The sequence below is a fragment of the Zeus faber genome (genome assembly GCF_960531495.2).
Source record: "Zeus faber genome assembly, chromosome: 11".
In the NCBI taxonomy this organism is placed as follows: domain Eukaryota; kingdom Metazoa; phylum Chordata; class Actinopteri; order Zeiformes; family Zeidae; genus Zeus; species Zeus faber.
In genome coordinates this window covers 8432932-8448759 of record NC_137205.1, presented here as the reverse complement: position 1 = coordinate 8448759, position 15828 = coordinate 8432932, and the positions used below count along the sequence as shown (strand labels likewise).

Here is a 15828-nt window from a genome sequence, read left to right as displayed (position 1 = left end):
TTCCATTGTGATATGACATTTGTAGTTAAATAGCAAATAGATTAATACAACAAAACTATGCGTAAAAGATAAATTCATGTCTCATTTTAAATAGTATTTGGCCACATAAATTATAATTAGCCTCGTCCATTTAGAAATGTGATCTTGGAAATAGGCTCCGTTTGCTCTGTAAGCATTTCCCATTGCATATAACGGACTGAATTTGCTCCAGTCTTCGCTTGATAAATCAGAGACGCTGACCAGGATGTCGAGGCAGGCGGCCTTGAGCAGGGTGATCTGGTCGGCGATGCTCAGCGTGGTGAAGCCCGGCAGCTGCTTGGCGAACTCCACTGTCTTGATAATGCACTTGGTGGAGAGCTCGCTGAATTTGTCCCACAGGCTGACGTCCAGCGCGACGCGGCGCTCAGCGCTGTTGCTCTGGTGGAGACGGAGACACGGCAGGGCTTAAAAACGCAGATTTCACTTGTTGCTGTTGTGTGTGTGTGTGTGTGTGTGTGTGTGTGTGTGTGTGTGTGTGTGTGTGTGTGTGTGTGTGTGTGTGTGTGTGTGTGTGCGTGCGTGTGTGTGTTGGAGCGCGCAGTACCGTGGTGTACTTCCCCAGCTGGCAGAGCGAGGGGAAGGTGTCCTGGTGCGCCCGCCTCACCCGCTCGATCATCTCCTCCACCTCAGCAGAGAGCACGTAGACTTCCTGCACCTCCGGGCGCTTCTCCTCCCTCTTCTTCTTTGTCCTGTCGTTCCGCACCGCTGAACAGGGGAAGGAACGAGGGAGGGATTCATATTTGGATGTTCGTCTCAATTCGGGTTTAGAGGCCGGAACGCGAGCGATACGTGGACGTTTCTTGGGTTAATATAGGACATGTTTGTCATCATGTGCGGCATCAAAGATAAACAAATAAATGACCAAAGTGTGCAATCAGGGCCCAGGGCTGAATATCAAACACTTAATTGTAAAGTGCTTTTTCACGTTTCGACTGAAATAAAACAGAAATAAAAACAGAAAAATATCTTCAACCCTTGAAGTAGCCTTTATTTCCGCCACTGCACTTTCAGTTTGTTTACTTCCTTGTGGCTATATGTGTGTGTGTGTGTGTGTGTGTACACTCGCATTTTGTGATCTTTGAATCCACAGTGTGTGTTCCACCGACTGTGTTTCAATGTGTATAATGCTGCTTGCAAGGCATTCGGCAGCGGCAATTCTGTTATCATCAAAAATTTACAATTCGATATAATAATGTTTAGAACTGGAATCACAAACATTTTTGGTAAAAAAAATATTTAAAAGAAAAGAACAAGTAGCGGCGGATAGTTTTTACCACCAATAATATTTTTTGCGAGACAAGGGCGGCAATGAAAACTGCGACGAAGACTGACAAGCGTTTCGGGGGGGCAGTACACTTAAAGGCCACTAGATAGAGCTAAATGCCCATGTTTCCATCACAACGAGCAAGAGACCTGAGACTGAGCGAGAGCTTGAGACAGAGAGATAGAGGAGGGAAGGAAAAAAAGATTGAAAGACTCTTGAGACTGAAAGACTCTGACTCACTGAGTTGTGTCATATCGCTTGCTCTTGTGACTGATGTGTAGTCAGTTCGGCAACTACAAACATAGCTACTTGCTTTCAATTAGAAATGACTTCATGTTAACAATTAAAAATAACTTCAAGTCATCCCATCTCTGCCTCCCATCTCTCTCTCATATATTTATGAGTCATTAATTTTGGTGAAGTAAAAAATAAAAATAATTGTAATTGTTTTGTGCAATGTTTTTTTAAGTGTTTTTGGTAGCTATAAACAATAGGGCTGGGAATCACAGGGTAACTCACGATACGACGCTATGACGATACAGCGATTCTGCGATACTCGATACATTGCAAGACAATTCATCTACGATACAGCACGATATCTGTGTAACTGAAGAAGACAAAATACCCCTAAAAAGGCAAAAAGCAGGAATTATGTATTTACTCACTGCATTGTGGTGTCAGTTTCACAGAATTTGACAACTGAGATGAAACAATGTACAACAAAAACCCTGTCCAATATTTAAATGTACCTTAAAATATATAAAATACTCAATCAATGCTCAATTGTTAAATTAAAGTACAATATGAGAGACCTTCTTCCTTTAAACATGGTAGTGAATAAAAAAATATGATAAGATTCAACCCCAGTAACTGAATTTAATTCCAATAACAAACAAGTATCGTGTTCAATTTCTCACATTTTTACAAACCAAATTTCATGAAAACCGCTTCAGAATGAAGCCAGTTACAGTAAATGTTGTCGTGTGTCTCTCAATACATGTGGTATTTGTTTCCTAGCGGAGGGTGACCCCTCCAATGTGGTGGACGTGCAGACGCAGAGGGGTGACACTGGCTGTATCCACAGCTCATTCACCAGATGTCCTAAAGTGGCCGCAACAAAGTGTGACGTACTGTCAGCCAGTCATTGCTCTTCAGAGTCACAGCCCACATCTGTCTTGTCTATCTTCTTTTCACTGCAACTCTGCATCGACATTTAAGGAATTATTACTTTAAAAAGTGACAGCGGTGGTAAAACTATATCTCACGATTACAAATATTTCCATTAATCCGCGGTTCACATGCGTGCTGAACCTTGGGGGGCGATCCATACGGATCACGGATCATCCACGTTCCTCTAGTTTAGAGCGCCAACATGTTTCAATAACAATATCGATATTCGACACCAGTGTATCGATAATGTATCAAAAGAGGAAGTATCACAATATATTCCAGTATTCATTCCAGTATCCAAGCGACAGCTGTCGCTTCTAGTGTGAAATAAACACTATTATCCGCCAGATAAAACAGGAACCGTCTCCTTTTTTATTTTATGATTCAGGATTGGGTGTTGAGATTGTGCATACAATTGACTGACAAATTGTGTAGAAGGCCACACACACTCTCTCACACACACACACACACACACACACACACACACACACACACACACACACACACACACACACACACACACACACACACACACACACACACACACACTCACACACACACACACACACACACACTAAAGCTGGCGGGGGGCGCCGGGGACACACTCACACTCCTTGGACATGCCAACGTCCAGGCACTTCTGCAGGCGGCAGGACTGACACCTGTTCCTGGTCACCTTGTTGATAACGCACACCTTCTCCCGGTGGCATGTGTACATCATGTTCTTCTGGATGCTCCGCCGAAAGAAACCCTGGCAGGGAGGAGGAGGGAGAGATTGAATTTCCAATGTCCTCATACAGTGGTATGCAATTTTGAAGTAATTAGTCTCTTATTGTTGACCTAAACTCTCATTGTCATTCTCATCCTTAACAACTAAAATCACAATGAGAGAGTAGGGGTTTCAAGTAGGACTGAACATGAAACACAGACATCACTCACAACTTCACCCGTCATGCATTTTGTCTCTTCCCTTTGAAAAGATCACTGAAGTATAGAAGGTATGGATCAGTATTTGTATTTAAAGGATCCTAGTAGTTCATCATCCCTTGGCCAATCGTTTTTTTTTTCTCCAGGTTCTCATGATGTCATCAGATTCAAATTTATTTACATGCAGCCAATCAGATCAAGCGGCAAATTAGGCCACCACACCGTGAATATTAAATTAGGGCAAGACCACACCCTCTTTCTCTGTTCTGGAGACGATTGAGAGCCGTTACAGATAAAGCAATTGAAAAAAACTAGAAATGCAGCTCGATAATCTTTTTATGCCGTATTCTTAGATTTGTAGACATCAAATGTTAGGTCCGGAAATGAACATTAACAAACAAACACTTCCATGTGCAGATTGTACTGTTAAGTAGGACGACACTCGCGGGGAGAAGGGGTCATGCTGATGGACAAACTGGTGCTTCTATTTAAAATGCAGACACATGACCAAGTGTGCACGCACGCACGCACGCACGCACGCACGCACACACACAAACACACACCCATGTGTTTGCACATTGGACTGATGAAATTAAAGAGGCTTTGCAGGCCGAGGGGAAGTGTAGGGGTCACAACCTCTTCATCAAGAGGTCATACTTCCACCAGCTCTCCATCAATCTCTCTCTCTCTCTCTCTCTCTCTCTCTCTCTCTCTCGCTCTCTCTGTGTGTGTGTGTCTCTCTCTGTGTGTCTCTCTCTCTCTCTAAATCCTCGAGCTTTTAGCTTGGGGCAGATTTGGCTGAGTGTGTGCTGTGCAAAGTGTGTTTGTGTGGGTATGAGATTGTTGTGAGCCCCCCCCCACCGCTGCATACTCTCTAATCTCGCACGCATGCATGCACACACAAAAGACAGTCTGTTTCACCATTATTTAAGTGTGCTTATGTTCATGTGGGGCCAAGAGCATCTGTCAGCGGCACATGTGTGCATAGCGGTGTATATCTGTGCGTGATTAAAAAATGTATTGTGTGTGTTACATTTAAATGAGTGTTTGTGCTCATGAATGCTCATGCAAACAGGGCTGACTGTAAAACTCTGACGCTACTGACTTTGCAAAGCTGTATTAAGAAGCTGAGTTGTACATTTCGTAACCAGCGTATGCAAAGTAGAATAAACTGGAAACAGCGTACGCGTAATCAAATCGATACATGTAGAGGGATCTGTGGGAGTGATAACAGTAAAAACTATCTCCATGACAATACTGACAATACAAAAAAAAAAAAGGAGAGAAGCTTTTAGCACCAAAGGATCAGAGGTCTCATTTATAAACATAAACACTGCTTAAGCCACGGTGTACACAAATGTGATCGTTGAAAGAGAAACTTGATGCAGTGCTAATTTGTACTTCTGCACAGGCTGCAACACACACCAGGGAGGATGAGAAACAGCAACGCCGATGGCAAAAATGGAAAGTGAAACTGATGAGGAAAATGCTTTCAGACTGATGTGGTTGGGTGTAATAAGTTCAAAGATGTCCTCTAAGATCTTTTATGCTCTTTACACTGTCTGGGAATGTGAACGTGTAAAAGGCATGCTTTGATCGCAGACATGCACTTGCATGCCCGAACTTGGGAATTATGAAAGAGAATAAAACAAATAAACAACAGCATGCAAAACATGAACGAGCGTGAGTCAACAGCCTTGTTTTCTTCAGCTGTAAGCAAGCAACATTTCCAAATCTGAGGTTATAGAGCAGTCAGTCTGTCGCTCCCTCCTTCTGCCCTCCAGGACAACAGAGCAGTCAGTCATTAATGTATGAACAATACAACTAAAAATTAACCTTAATTACGTGCTGCAGCAGGAGATCATATTATATTTATATTCATTTCACTTACATCATGTTCCTTATTTCTAATCAGGACCAGGGAAAGGGAAAATGCGAGTGCGCTAGTGTAACATCTATCTGTCAGCACAAACACAGTCGTCATGGAAACCCATTAGATTAAATTAAACCTATTAGAGGAATTCCCCACATAGCCCCGGCCCCCAGTAGCTGTGGCAACCGAGGGGCATCATCATGTGATGTCTTTGAGACGTCACATTTAATCTTGTAATTGAATTTAATAGTAATTGTATAATATAAAATATAATATAATGTAGTAATTGTAATCTGTCAAAAACAAGTTATTAAAAATAAATAAATAAAAATAATAATAATAATAATGTAATCCAATAGTAATATATATTATAAAATAGAATTTCTTATAATAAAATCTGATAATAAATGTCAACATATTGGCGGAATTTCCCACGTAGTCCAGCCCTCTCGGTTGCTGCAGAAACCGGGGGGGTATCATCATGTGCTGCTTTTGTGATGTCACAACTCTCCCACTATAAAGCGGAGCTTCGGTTAAAACACGCGCAAGAAAGTCCCGCGCACTTACAATTTTATGAAGAATGGTCTAGGACTGACTATCATTATTATGATATCAAATGTTTCCAAGCTACTCTTCCCACAGTTTGAGCCACAAAGACGTGAAATATATCCAAACGACCGGCTGGATCGGAATTCACTAAAGAAGAATCTTATCTTATAAAGCTGAGCATTTGGAGGAGCTATTGCTTCTCCTCCAAACTCTGCAAACCACCATAAAAGACCCAAAAGAAGAAGAAGCTATAACTTCTCAGCCTTTTAAGATCAAGTGTGTAGTTGGCATCAGTTTCAAACTATATGCCACGCAAGAGAGAGCGAGTTCAGGCTGCAAAGCCACGCTGGACTAAGTTGGACCATTCAGATCCACGTCCTCACAGTCCAGAGCCAAACAGCAGCATACAAGATATGAAGCAGAGTGTTAGGCGGAGCTGGCATGAGACTCAACCCGTGGACCTACCTGCCCCAACAAAGCTTAACGGTTGGAGGAGCGGCCGCCAGTTTACGGCAGTGGAGTGTCTTCCCAGCATGAGGGACCAGAAGACAGAACTCTATAAAACAAAAAAAGCACCACAGCCTATAACAGGACCCTCCTCCACGCCCCAACCCATCCCGTCTCTTGGCCCTTCACAGCCCTTTTTTACAGCCAGGCATCCCCCCTCTGCATCCATTGGCACCCCACCAGCTCCAGAAATGAACTCAACACCACAGCCCCGACAGCCATACTATGCCAACAGGACCAGCCTGCCTCCTAGCAGTCGGCCCCGCGGGGTGGCCCCCAGCAGTGGCCCTCGGCCAATGGTGCCCACCCACGTTCACCAGCTGAGCCCTGGCTCCCAGAGGATGATGATCTCCCAGCAGCAGTCTTCCTTCCCCAGCTCACCGCAAGGAACTGCCTACTTTGTACCAGGACAGTACCGGTCAACCCACGTGGCCACATCCCAGCAGCACCGAGTCCCAGCAGGCACCCCTGTCCTCTACCCCAACAGCAGCCCTGCTTATGCGGGTGCCTACTACTCAGCCAAGCCCCAGTTCATGGGTCCGGTGCAGTCGACGCATGCCATCATGAACCGTGTTCCCCAGCAGCAGCAACCTCACCAACAAGTGCCCCCCCAGCACATAACCACCAAACGAGTACGCAAACAGATAAGAATACATGACCCAAACCAAGGAAGCAGAGACATCACAGAGGAGATTATGTCAGGGTGCTTCACCCTGACCCCACCACAGTCTGCAATGCCCAAATCAGAAAGTCCAGCAGTGCCACAGGTCAACAGCCATAGTGTGACAGCTGATGCACCAGCACTGGTCAAACCAGATGACCGAAATGGACCCGAGCTCACCCCTGAACCTGGCAAGAGCGAGCCAATACCCACAGAGGCCCCCTCCTCCGTTGACACAAACACCAAAACCCCATCCGCATCATTCCACAATGATACAACCATCGCCTCAGGTGATGCCTCCCCTTACACTAGCCCCGTCCCCCCACCAAGCCTGTCCCACCCGGAGCCTGCCACCACGCTCCCCTCGGCTCCCAAAGCGCTGGCGTTCCCCACACCCCTCCCCGACCCCCTCCCCACATCCGCTGCCAAAGACAAGGCGGATGATGAGTACAGGGGAGAGCCGAGGAAGGAAAGAAGGGAGCACAAAGCACTGTGCGGGGAGGTGGACTCCGAGGTGGAAGGCATGTCCTCTGCTTCGCCGGCCAGCACCAACGGCGTTGCGCAAGCAGAGCCTGCTTGGCTCTCTGTGGCTCTGTCCCCCAGCCAGCTGGAAGGCCCGCTGGTGTCTTCAATTGCCCAGCCCGAGGAGCACCGCCTGCCCAAGGGCCTGCCACTGTCGACCTCTGAGGACCCAGATGATCCCACTGGCAACTCTGCTGACTGTGACAACAGCCCCATTGCCAAGCCAGATATCCAGGTCCATGCTGCAGTGCTGACACTCGCCCCTCTCTCCCATGCTGAGTCAAAAGCCGCTGTCCAGGACACCTTTGACAGCGAGGCAGCGCTCATGCCTGTTGTCCCAGCAACCCTGGTCCCCAGAGAGACCGCTCCCACAGTGGACGTCCAAATGACACCACCCATCACAGAGGTAGAAACAACTGTTCGGAAAGTGACCACAACCACATTCACCCCAACCCCTGAAACTGCAAATGCCATTCCTGCAGTGGAGAAAAAAGAGTCGAACAAGGAGGAGGCTGTGGGTGAACAACTCGATTCCCTCAAAGAGCAACAGCAGATGATCGAGGAGGCGGATGAGGTGAATGACCCAGAGCAGCTCAAGACTCAAGAGTTGTTCAAGTGTGTGCGCCGCATCCTCAACAAGCTCACACCGCAGATGTTCCAGCAGCTGATGAAGCAGGTGACAGAGTTGACCATCGACACAGAGGAAAGGCTGAAGGGAGTCATAGACCTAATCTTTGAGAAGGCGATCTCCGAGCCCAACTTCTCCATTGCCAACATGTGCTACTTCCTTATGGGGCTCCAAGTCCCCTCTATGGATGAACCAGGGGTCATTGTGAATTTCCGCAAGCTGCTACTGAACCGCTGCCAGAGGGAGTTTGAGAAGTACAAGGATGATGATGAGATATTTGAGAAAAAGCAGAAGGAGCTGGATTCTGCCTCAGGGGAGGAGGAAAAGCAGCAGCTCAAAGACAAACTGGAGGAGGCCAAGGACAAGGCGCAGCGACGCTCACTTGGCAATATCAAGTTTATCTGTGAGATGTTCTGCAAGCTTAAGATGCTGATGGAGGTGATGGTGCATGACTGCATTGTCAGGCTGCTCAAGAACAATAATGATGAGTCGCTGGAGTGCTTGTGCCAGCTGCTCTCCACCATGGGCAAGGACCTGGACTTAGAGAAGGCCAAGCCTCACATCGATCAGTACTTCAACCAGATGGAGAAGATCATCAATGAGAGGAAGGCCTCGTCCAAGATTTGCCTCATGCTCCAGGACGTGATGGAACTCAGACGGAACACTTGGGTGCCCAGGCGAGGCGACCAGGACCCCAAGACCATTGACCAGATCCAGAAAGAGGCCGAGATGGAGGAGCACAAGGAGCAGATGAAGGTCCAGCAGGCAATCATCTCAAAACAGCCAGACTGGCATCCAGGGGGCAGAAAAAGCCCCCACAACTCTGGTGGTGTGCCTCGGGATGAGTTTTGGAACACTGTGCCCATCTCCACCAAGAACAAGCCCATCGACACCTTGAGAGTCAGTAAGATCATGAAGACTCCAATTCTTGACTTCAGCAACCAGATGCTTAATGCTGCCTGCTGCAGTGGAACCACCAGCATCAAGCCTGCAGACTCTTGTTCTGAATCATGTGTTCCGGCGACCACCACCATTGACAGGCTCTCTGCTCCACAGCAGGCCTCATCCGCCTTCTCCTCCGATCCCTCTCTGGATTCCGACGGATGGGTGCCTCAGAGAATCAGCTCAAGCCAAGAAAGCGGCGACTGCCTCAAGCCCTCAGACTGTGGCTCTGACTGGCGGGACAACCGGGAGTGGAACATGTCGGTGGTCACCAAGCGTAGCCTCAGCAGCAGGAAGGACGGGCGGAGCCGGGAAAGGGCACAGTGCGGCACCGTCCCCCGTGTGGCCAGCCTGACGGACATCAGGGACAGAAGCAGTGGAGACCGAGCCAGGAGCAAAGAGAATGTTAAGCGGCCGTCGGCTCCCACATCCCCACCTGCGCAGACCCCCGCCAAGCGAGCCCTGACCCAGGAGGAGCTGGACAAGAAGGCCATTGCCATCATTGAGGAGTATCTACACATCAATGACATGAAGGAGGCACTGCAGTGTGTCAGGATGAACAGCAACCAGCAGTTTGTGTGGAATGGCCTGGGGTCCATGATGGAGTGTAGCGCCATCTCCAGGGAACACATGGGGCTCCTCCTGCAGCAGCTCAGCAAGGCTGGTATGCTGCCCACCCAGCAGCAACACAAAGAGGTGGTGGAGGACAGTGCCATAGACATCCCCAACCCCTTGTTGCATCTGGCTGAACACATCAACCCCATGCTTGAAAGTGGAACCTCCATGGGAGAGCTATTCAGGGAGATCTCCACGCCCCTGGTCCCGTTGGGCAAAGATGGAGCCCTTTTGGTTCACATCCCCACCCTGATCGGCAAAGGAATGAGCCATAGAAAAGCCAGTGCCATCATGTGGAGGGAGGCAGAAAAGAATGTGGAGTTCACACTAGGTGAGGAGGATGGCAAGAAGTTGATGAGCCTCGCGGAGCTGAGCAAACCGCTAGAGAGACTGATCCAGGACAAGGCCGACAACGAGAGGATCTTCGACTGGGTTGAGGCCAACCTAGGTGAGCAACAGACATCGTCCAGCATGTTTGTCAGAGCGCTGATGAGCTGCATCTGTCAGTCCGCCATCTGTGAGAACCCGTACAAAGTGGACAGTGAGCAGATCAACCGCCGAGCCAAGCTTCTCCACAAGTACATAAACAGTGAGTACAAGGAGCTGCAGGCCCTATACTCCCTGCAGGCGCTGATGGTGGAGATGGAACACCCTGAAAACCTCCTGCGGATGTTTTTCGATGCGCTGTACGAAGAGGGCGTGGTCAAAGAGGAAGCCTTCTACAAGTGGGAATCCAGCAAGGACCCTGCCGAGCAGCAAGGCAAGGGCGTGGCCCTCGAGTCGGTCACTGCCTTCTTCACATGGCTCAGAGAGACTGAGGATGAGTCAGACAACAGCGAAAGGGGGATTAGCCGGCAGGATATAAACATTGAAAAATGTTCAAATTAAAATATATATATATATATATATTATATATTAATTCATCATTTATTTACTTGGATTTCATTGATACAAGCAAAAAATAATAATAATAATTCTTCTACCACTGTCGTTTGAAATCCTCCATCTGTCATTCATCAGTATATTTAATCTAAAATCAACCCACATTCCCTTGGCTCTCCCCAGTGCAACAAAAAAAAGGGCAGACCTCTTGATTGAAATACTTTCTCGCTTTCTACTTTATTTTTTATGCCCACTCTGTTATTATTTATTTTCCATTGTGTTTCATTTCATGCCCCTTGTCTGTTTTTGGAGCACTTTGTAATACTGTGTGCTATATAGTGCTGTATAACTTAATTACTTTAGTTTTCCTACTTTTTTCCCCTACTTCCCCACTTCCCCAAATAAAAAAAATAAATTGCCATCTCCAGTTGAACTTGTTGTACCCTGCACCAGACACAAACGTTCACAGAAAATGCATGGAGTTGACACTGTTGGCTTGATTATAGAATAATTAAATGGAGATGACCTGATCTTTTATTCAAAGCAGGTTTAATCGAACCCTCCATACTGGTTTTATCTCATCGTTTACCCCCAGCTTTCAATACATCACCTGTCTTCTACCGCATACATATACCCACAAACAAACACACAGGGCCAGCACCCGTATAGTTGTATTTGTTTCACCAGCAATTGTCTCGTTAGCTTTTTCTCTCTGTTGCCGCCGATGTCTATATCAAGAGATGCGATGGCTTTAATCTGTTGTGAAACCAAACATGACAGGGCCAGAGTGAGCATTCTACACACAGACACACTCAGACGCCATACCTTGCAGCCCTCGCAGGCGCTGACTCCGTAGTGGTAGCCTGATGACTTGTCCTGGCAGACGAAGCAGGGCTTGTAGATGCGTGGCGGGGGCGGCGGCGAGGGGGGGCTGTGCACCAAAAGGTCTTCCCCGGAACTGGTGCTCCCCGTCTCCACAGCTGGAGGAGTAGAACATATGGAAGTCAACTTTGTTTCCAAGGAAGAAAGTTAACTTGGCCTATATAGTTTCACTGAAGTAATCGTTTAAGAGATAATGTGCAGCTAGACGGTGCATATTGCAAACTAACTCCTGATAGGATGATGAGGACCTTTGTCACTCTGATCAGGTGATACAGTAGGTTATTTTGCAATAATTACCCGATGGCAACACATTATCGCACATAGCTTTTATTACATGACTACTTACTCCATAAGAGATGAGATTTGGACAAAATATTGATTTTAAATGATTTATAACTACTATGCCTAGTTCAAGAGCTTCCACTAAGAAAAATCTTTCACAGCAACGTAGCAAACTATTTGCCCTATAAAAAAAAAACTTGGTCCTACATTTGACAAACCTATTTAGTTCTGAAATGTTGATGTTTTCAAATGAAATTTGACATTCCGCATTCATCTCTTCACATCTTCCGTTGTAGTTTCAACGCACTGTCCCAAGATGTCGCCGGTAGCTAGTTGCCCGGGACAACGTTCATTATGAAGAGAGAGCGGTCGTTCAGAAATAAAAGACTATTAAATATAAAATGAAATAACAGAGTATTCGACAGCAGAGTTTCCGTTAGAAAAAAATGGTGCTTTTTAAAGACTCGGGATGCACATCTTAAAGCTGATTGAATAAATTTGTTCTCATTTGTTTGGAGCATGAAAACATACTGGTCTGTGAAGGAAGTATGAGACACCAATGATCTGAAAATACCCCACCCTGTATGGTGTAATGGTTTACTACTCCCTTCTTTCTAAACCACGATGACTAAAGCCAGAGTCTGATGTTGGTCCTCCCATCATTCTGGACCTTCCTTATTTCTTTTGTTTTTGCTGACCAGCGTTTCCGTTATCCGGTAATTGCCGGTTTTTGACTGGGAAAATCTGTTGAATTCCAAAATATTTAAATCTTTCCGGTCATAATGTCCGGTGAAAATAATTCCTTCCAAGCACAATTTGAATTAGTGCTAGGTGGAACATTTTGACTAAAAATTTCATTTTCAAGTCCAAGTTGAAACGGGAAGCCAATCAGTTTGGACGATCTGAAAGCTTCACCTCTGACCAATCACGTTTGTCGATATAGAACTAAGCCCCGCCCCTCTCTGGTGGACAGGTTGAGCTTGTAAACGCAGTAGACACAGAGCGAAGACAGCGGCAGCGAATAGAACTCTGAGGAGAAATAAGAACATGATGTACTGTGTCGTTGACAAAAGGGAAACATGCATCCATAGTTTGGTGTTTTTTTGGGACATTTAAGTTTCAACCAAAAGCAGATTGTAAATATTCATTGTTTAAAATATGTTGACAGGACGGAACCACCACAAATTGTATTATTTATTTAGACCTACTTGGCATATTTATTTAGTTTTTGATTTGATCAAAATGTTTTTTTTGTGTGAAATGTTAAATAAAGCGGCTTCGCTTTTTACTTATTGTTCATGTAATTATTTGATTTGTAGTAATATTCATAAATTGTATTTATTTCTTTTTAAAATGGCTTAACTGACAGGACTTATTTTATTATAAATATTGAATAAAAAATATTATACATCTACATACCTTGATGATGTCATTCTCTAAATTGTTTTTAAGCTCAATAAACAGATAATATTTGACCGGAATCTCTCCCATTTGTCGGGAAATTTAAATCTTCCAGGACATGTTGACAGGCACCAAAGTTTTCTCATGGAAACTGTATTTGATGGACAGGCTAATGGTGATGTGGAAGGTCATGCTTTATTTACTTTGTTACACCCCTTCACTATAACGTAGAGACAGAATTCTGTACAAATCAGCTCTAATATCCCATATCTAAAATAATTTTTAAATAATAAAAGAAAGTTCTAAAAGATCGCCTGAATTGGCAGCGAGGGCACAGGCAGTGGAGATGTTAAAAGGTGAATAAGAAAAAGCTAGACGGAGTTACACAGTGCCTCTGGTGATCAGATTCCACCTAGACAGCTATAAATAAAGGTGTGAATGCACCCAAGACCCGCTGAGCAACCGATCACCATAACCACATTCAGAGGTGGTCAGGGATGTATGTAAGCACATTGTTAGAGTGTTGTGAACACACGCTTAACATGACCGCACTCCTCATCTCCATAAGTGGACGTGTGTGTGTGTTCATTCAAAAAAAAAAAGTGACATAACTCCACTCAACTCCACTCAATTAACAACAGTTAAACTGTGTGTAAAAATAAAATAGATCATAATTCATCAAAAACAAGATGAAATCATAATTCATCAAAACAACTTCCTGACAGTCTAAAATGGACTGCTATGCTGTGACATAAAACATAACATTTTCCACTGGAAACACAGCATAGGAGTTTCTGTTTCTTTTTAACCTAATATTATTCACTGAACCGTCAATCAAAGATTTCAAGTTGAACTGTGGGAGTGTGAGAAATTGAGTTGGTACATCAAGATAAGAATGAGCGTTTTCCTAACATGCTTGTCAATGGTGTCATCAAAAATTGCGGTAGAAACAGTCCATTTCCTGAGTGTGAGGCTTGGGTGATCATTAAAATTGCAATCGCCGATCGCTGGGGGGCGGCGAGCATAGAACCAATGTATGTGGCAAATGTGGCCTCCCTGTTCCAGAAGTGCAGGATTTATTATTTACAAGTAAGGTATTTACACAAAAACATCCAGTTTTTACTAAATAAAGTCCCATAGCAACAGTGAGACTTGCGTCTCCACTGTCCCGAGAGTGGGGACGCATGGGTTTTTTTGGAACGGGACAGCCCCTTAACTCAGTTGTGTTTAAAAATTGTGTTTCCCACATGTAGGAAACAAATGAAAAGAAATACTTCTCAAATTTAAAGACAGACACGGCAGGCTGCGCAAACGCTATCTTCCAACAAATAAAACAAAAACGTTTTTCATTTTCCATACAGGTAAGAAACTAAGGAAACTAATTAAAATCAAAAGCAAAATCCTTCTCTATAAGAATATACTGTATATTGCTATATTATAATCAGATTAGATTTGCATATAGAGCGGCTGGCACGTGCGGGAGGTGGGGGTGGGGGGGTGAAGGGTGCCCCTTGAGGCCCCATGGACCCCGTGGCGCCCTTTGTTTTAAGTGTGAATGGGCATCGAGGTAGTGGATTGTCTGGGCAAGATATATTCATGAGGAGTGTATCCCATGGCGCACCTACGATGCGTGCACAGCAGGGTGCATCGTATTGTGTGCAGTACTGTTTCAATGCAGATTTTTCCTGGCGGATAAAATAAATAAAAAATAATAGTCTTCTGTCATCAATGTCAATCGCGATCGATGGAGTCAATCGCTAATAGACGATTATATCATAAATCTCCCAAAGCCTACTGAGTGTAACTTAAAATGTTTAAGTGCGTGTCCACTCAGTCCATAAAGTGACAATCCACAACATTGTCTGCAGTACAAAATGGTGATTACACTACAAGCACCAGAATTCCGTTCGAAAGTGAGCTTTTTTCGCCCTAAATCAAAGTATTTCGTCCAACGTTTTCTGGTCAGTTGATTTACCAACAATGAAAACAGCTTATAGAGGACATAAATAAGATTAATATATACATTTAAGTGCCATCAAAAACGAAAATGGGATTTGTTAATAAATTAATATTATCCGATTATCACTTCAAACACAATGGCTGCCCTATATTGGAATCCAGAGGATTAATTTAAAAATAAACTTTACTTTCACTCAAAATGCAAGACATAAATGAGGACATTGCGCCAAAAAATGCAGGAGGACAACAGCCAAAGATGGCTGCCTGCCATACCAGAAAAAAACGCAGTCAAAAGTCACACACACACACACACACACACACACACACACACACACACACACACACACACACACACACACACACACACACTTTGACATTGTGGATTTTTTTGTGTGCGTTTAACGGTTTTTGCGAAATGCAATGACCAAATCGCACGTTGCAACAGCGCATACTGCGTAAGCTTAACATTGTTGATTGTGGGAAAACCTGTGTTCTGCCCTGGGAGAAAAGTGGACAATGTGTTTAATCGTTCTATATTCAAGGGCAGCCTCAGCCTCGCTTTATCGTTTGCACCCGTGAGAATGTTTTACGTAATATAGCCCAATATAAACCGCAAGAGTCGAAAATAAATCATAAATGAAGCAGCAATCACTGTTGTGGTGCTCGAGTAACTAAAAAAAGCTTCTGCAAGTTTTTTCGTCATCAGAGAAACATTGTTTTGCAGT

General features: G+C 44.9%; 2 protein-coding genes across 2 annotated transcripts in view; one reads left to right on the top strand and one right to left on the bottom strand.

The window, feature by feature from the left end:
* The window catches only part of rarab (retinoic acid receptor, alpha b), a gene marked incomplete at its 3' end in the record, with an annotated part of 31455 nt that overhangs the window by 1634 nt on the left and 13993 nt on the right, over positions 1-15828 (bottom strand). Inside the window, exons 3-6 of the mRNA XM_080009553.1 lie at positions 11405-11559; positions 3083-3224; positions 584-744; positions 241-417 (exon numbers count right to left, since the gene is read on the bottom strand). Of these exons, the coding sequence (XP_079865679.1) occupies positions 241-417; positions 584-744; positions 3083-3224; positions 11405-11559 (635 nt within the window). The remainder of the gene's footprint in view (positions 1-240; positions 418-583; positions 745-3082; positions 3225-11404; positions 11560-15828) is intronic.
* LOC307236591 (eukaryotic translation initiation factor 4 gamma 1-like) lies at positions 6356-10585 on the top strand (the record flags this gene model as incomplete). Its single annotated transcript, XM_080009061.1, has 1 exon — positions 6356-10585. The coding sequence occupies one exon, from the start codon at positions 6356-6358 to the stop codon at positions 10583-10585; it is 4230 nt and encodes a 1409-aa protein (XP_079865187.1).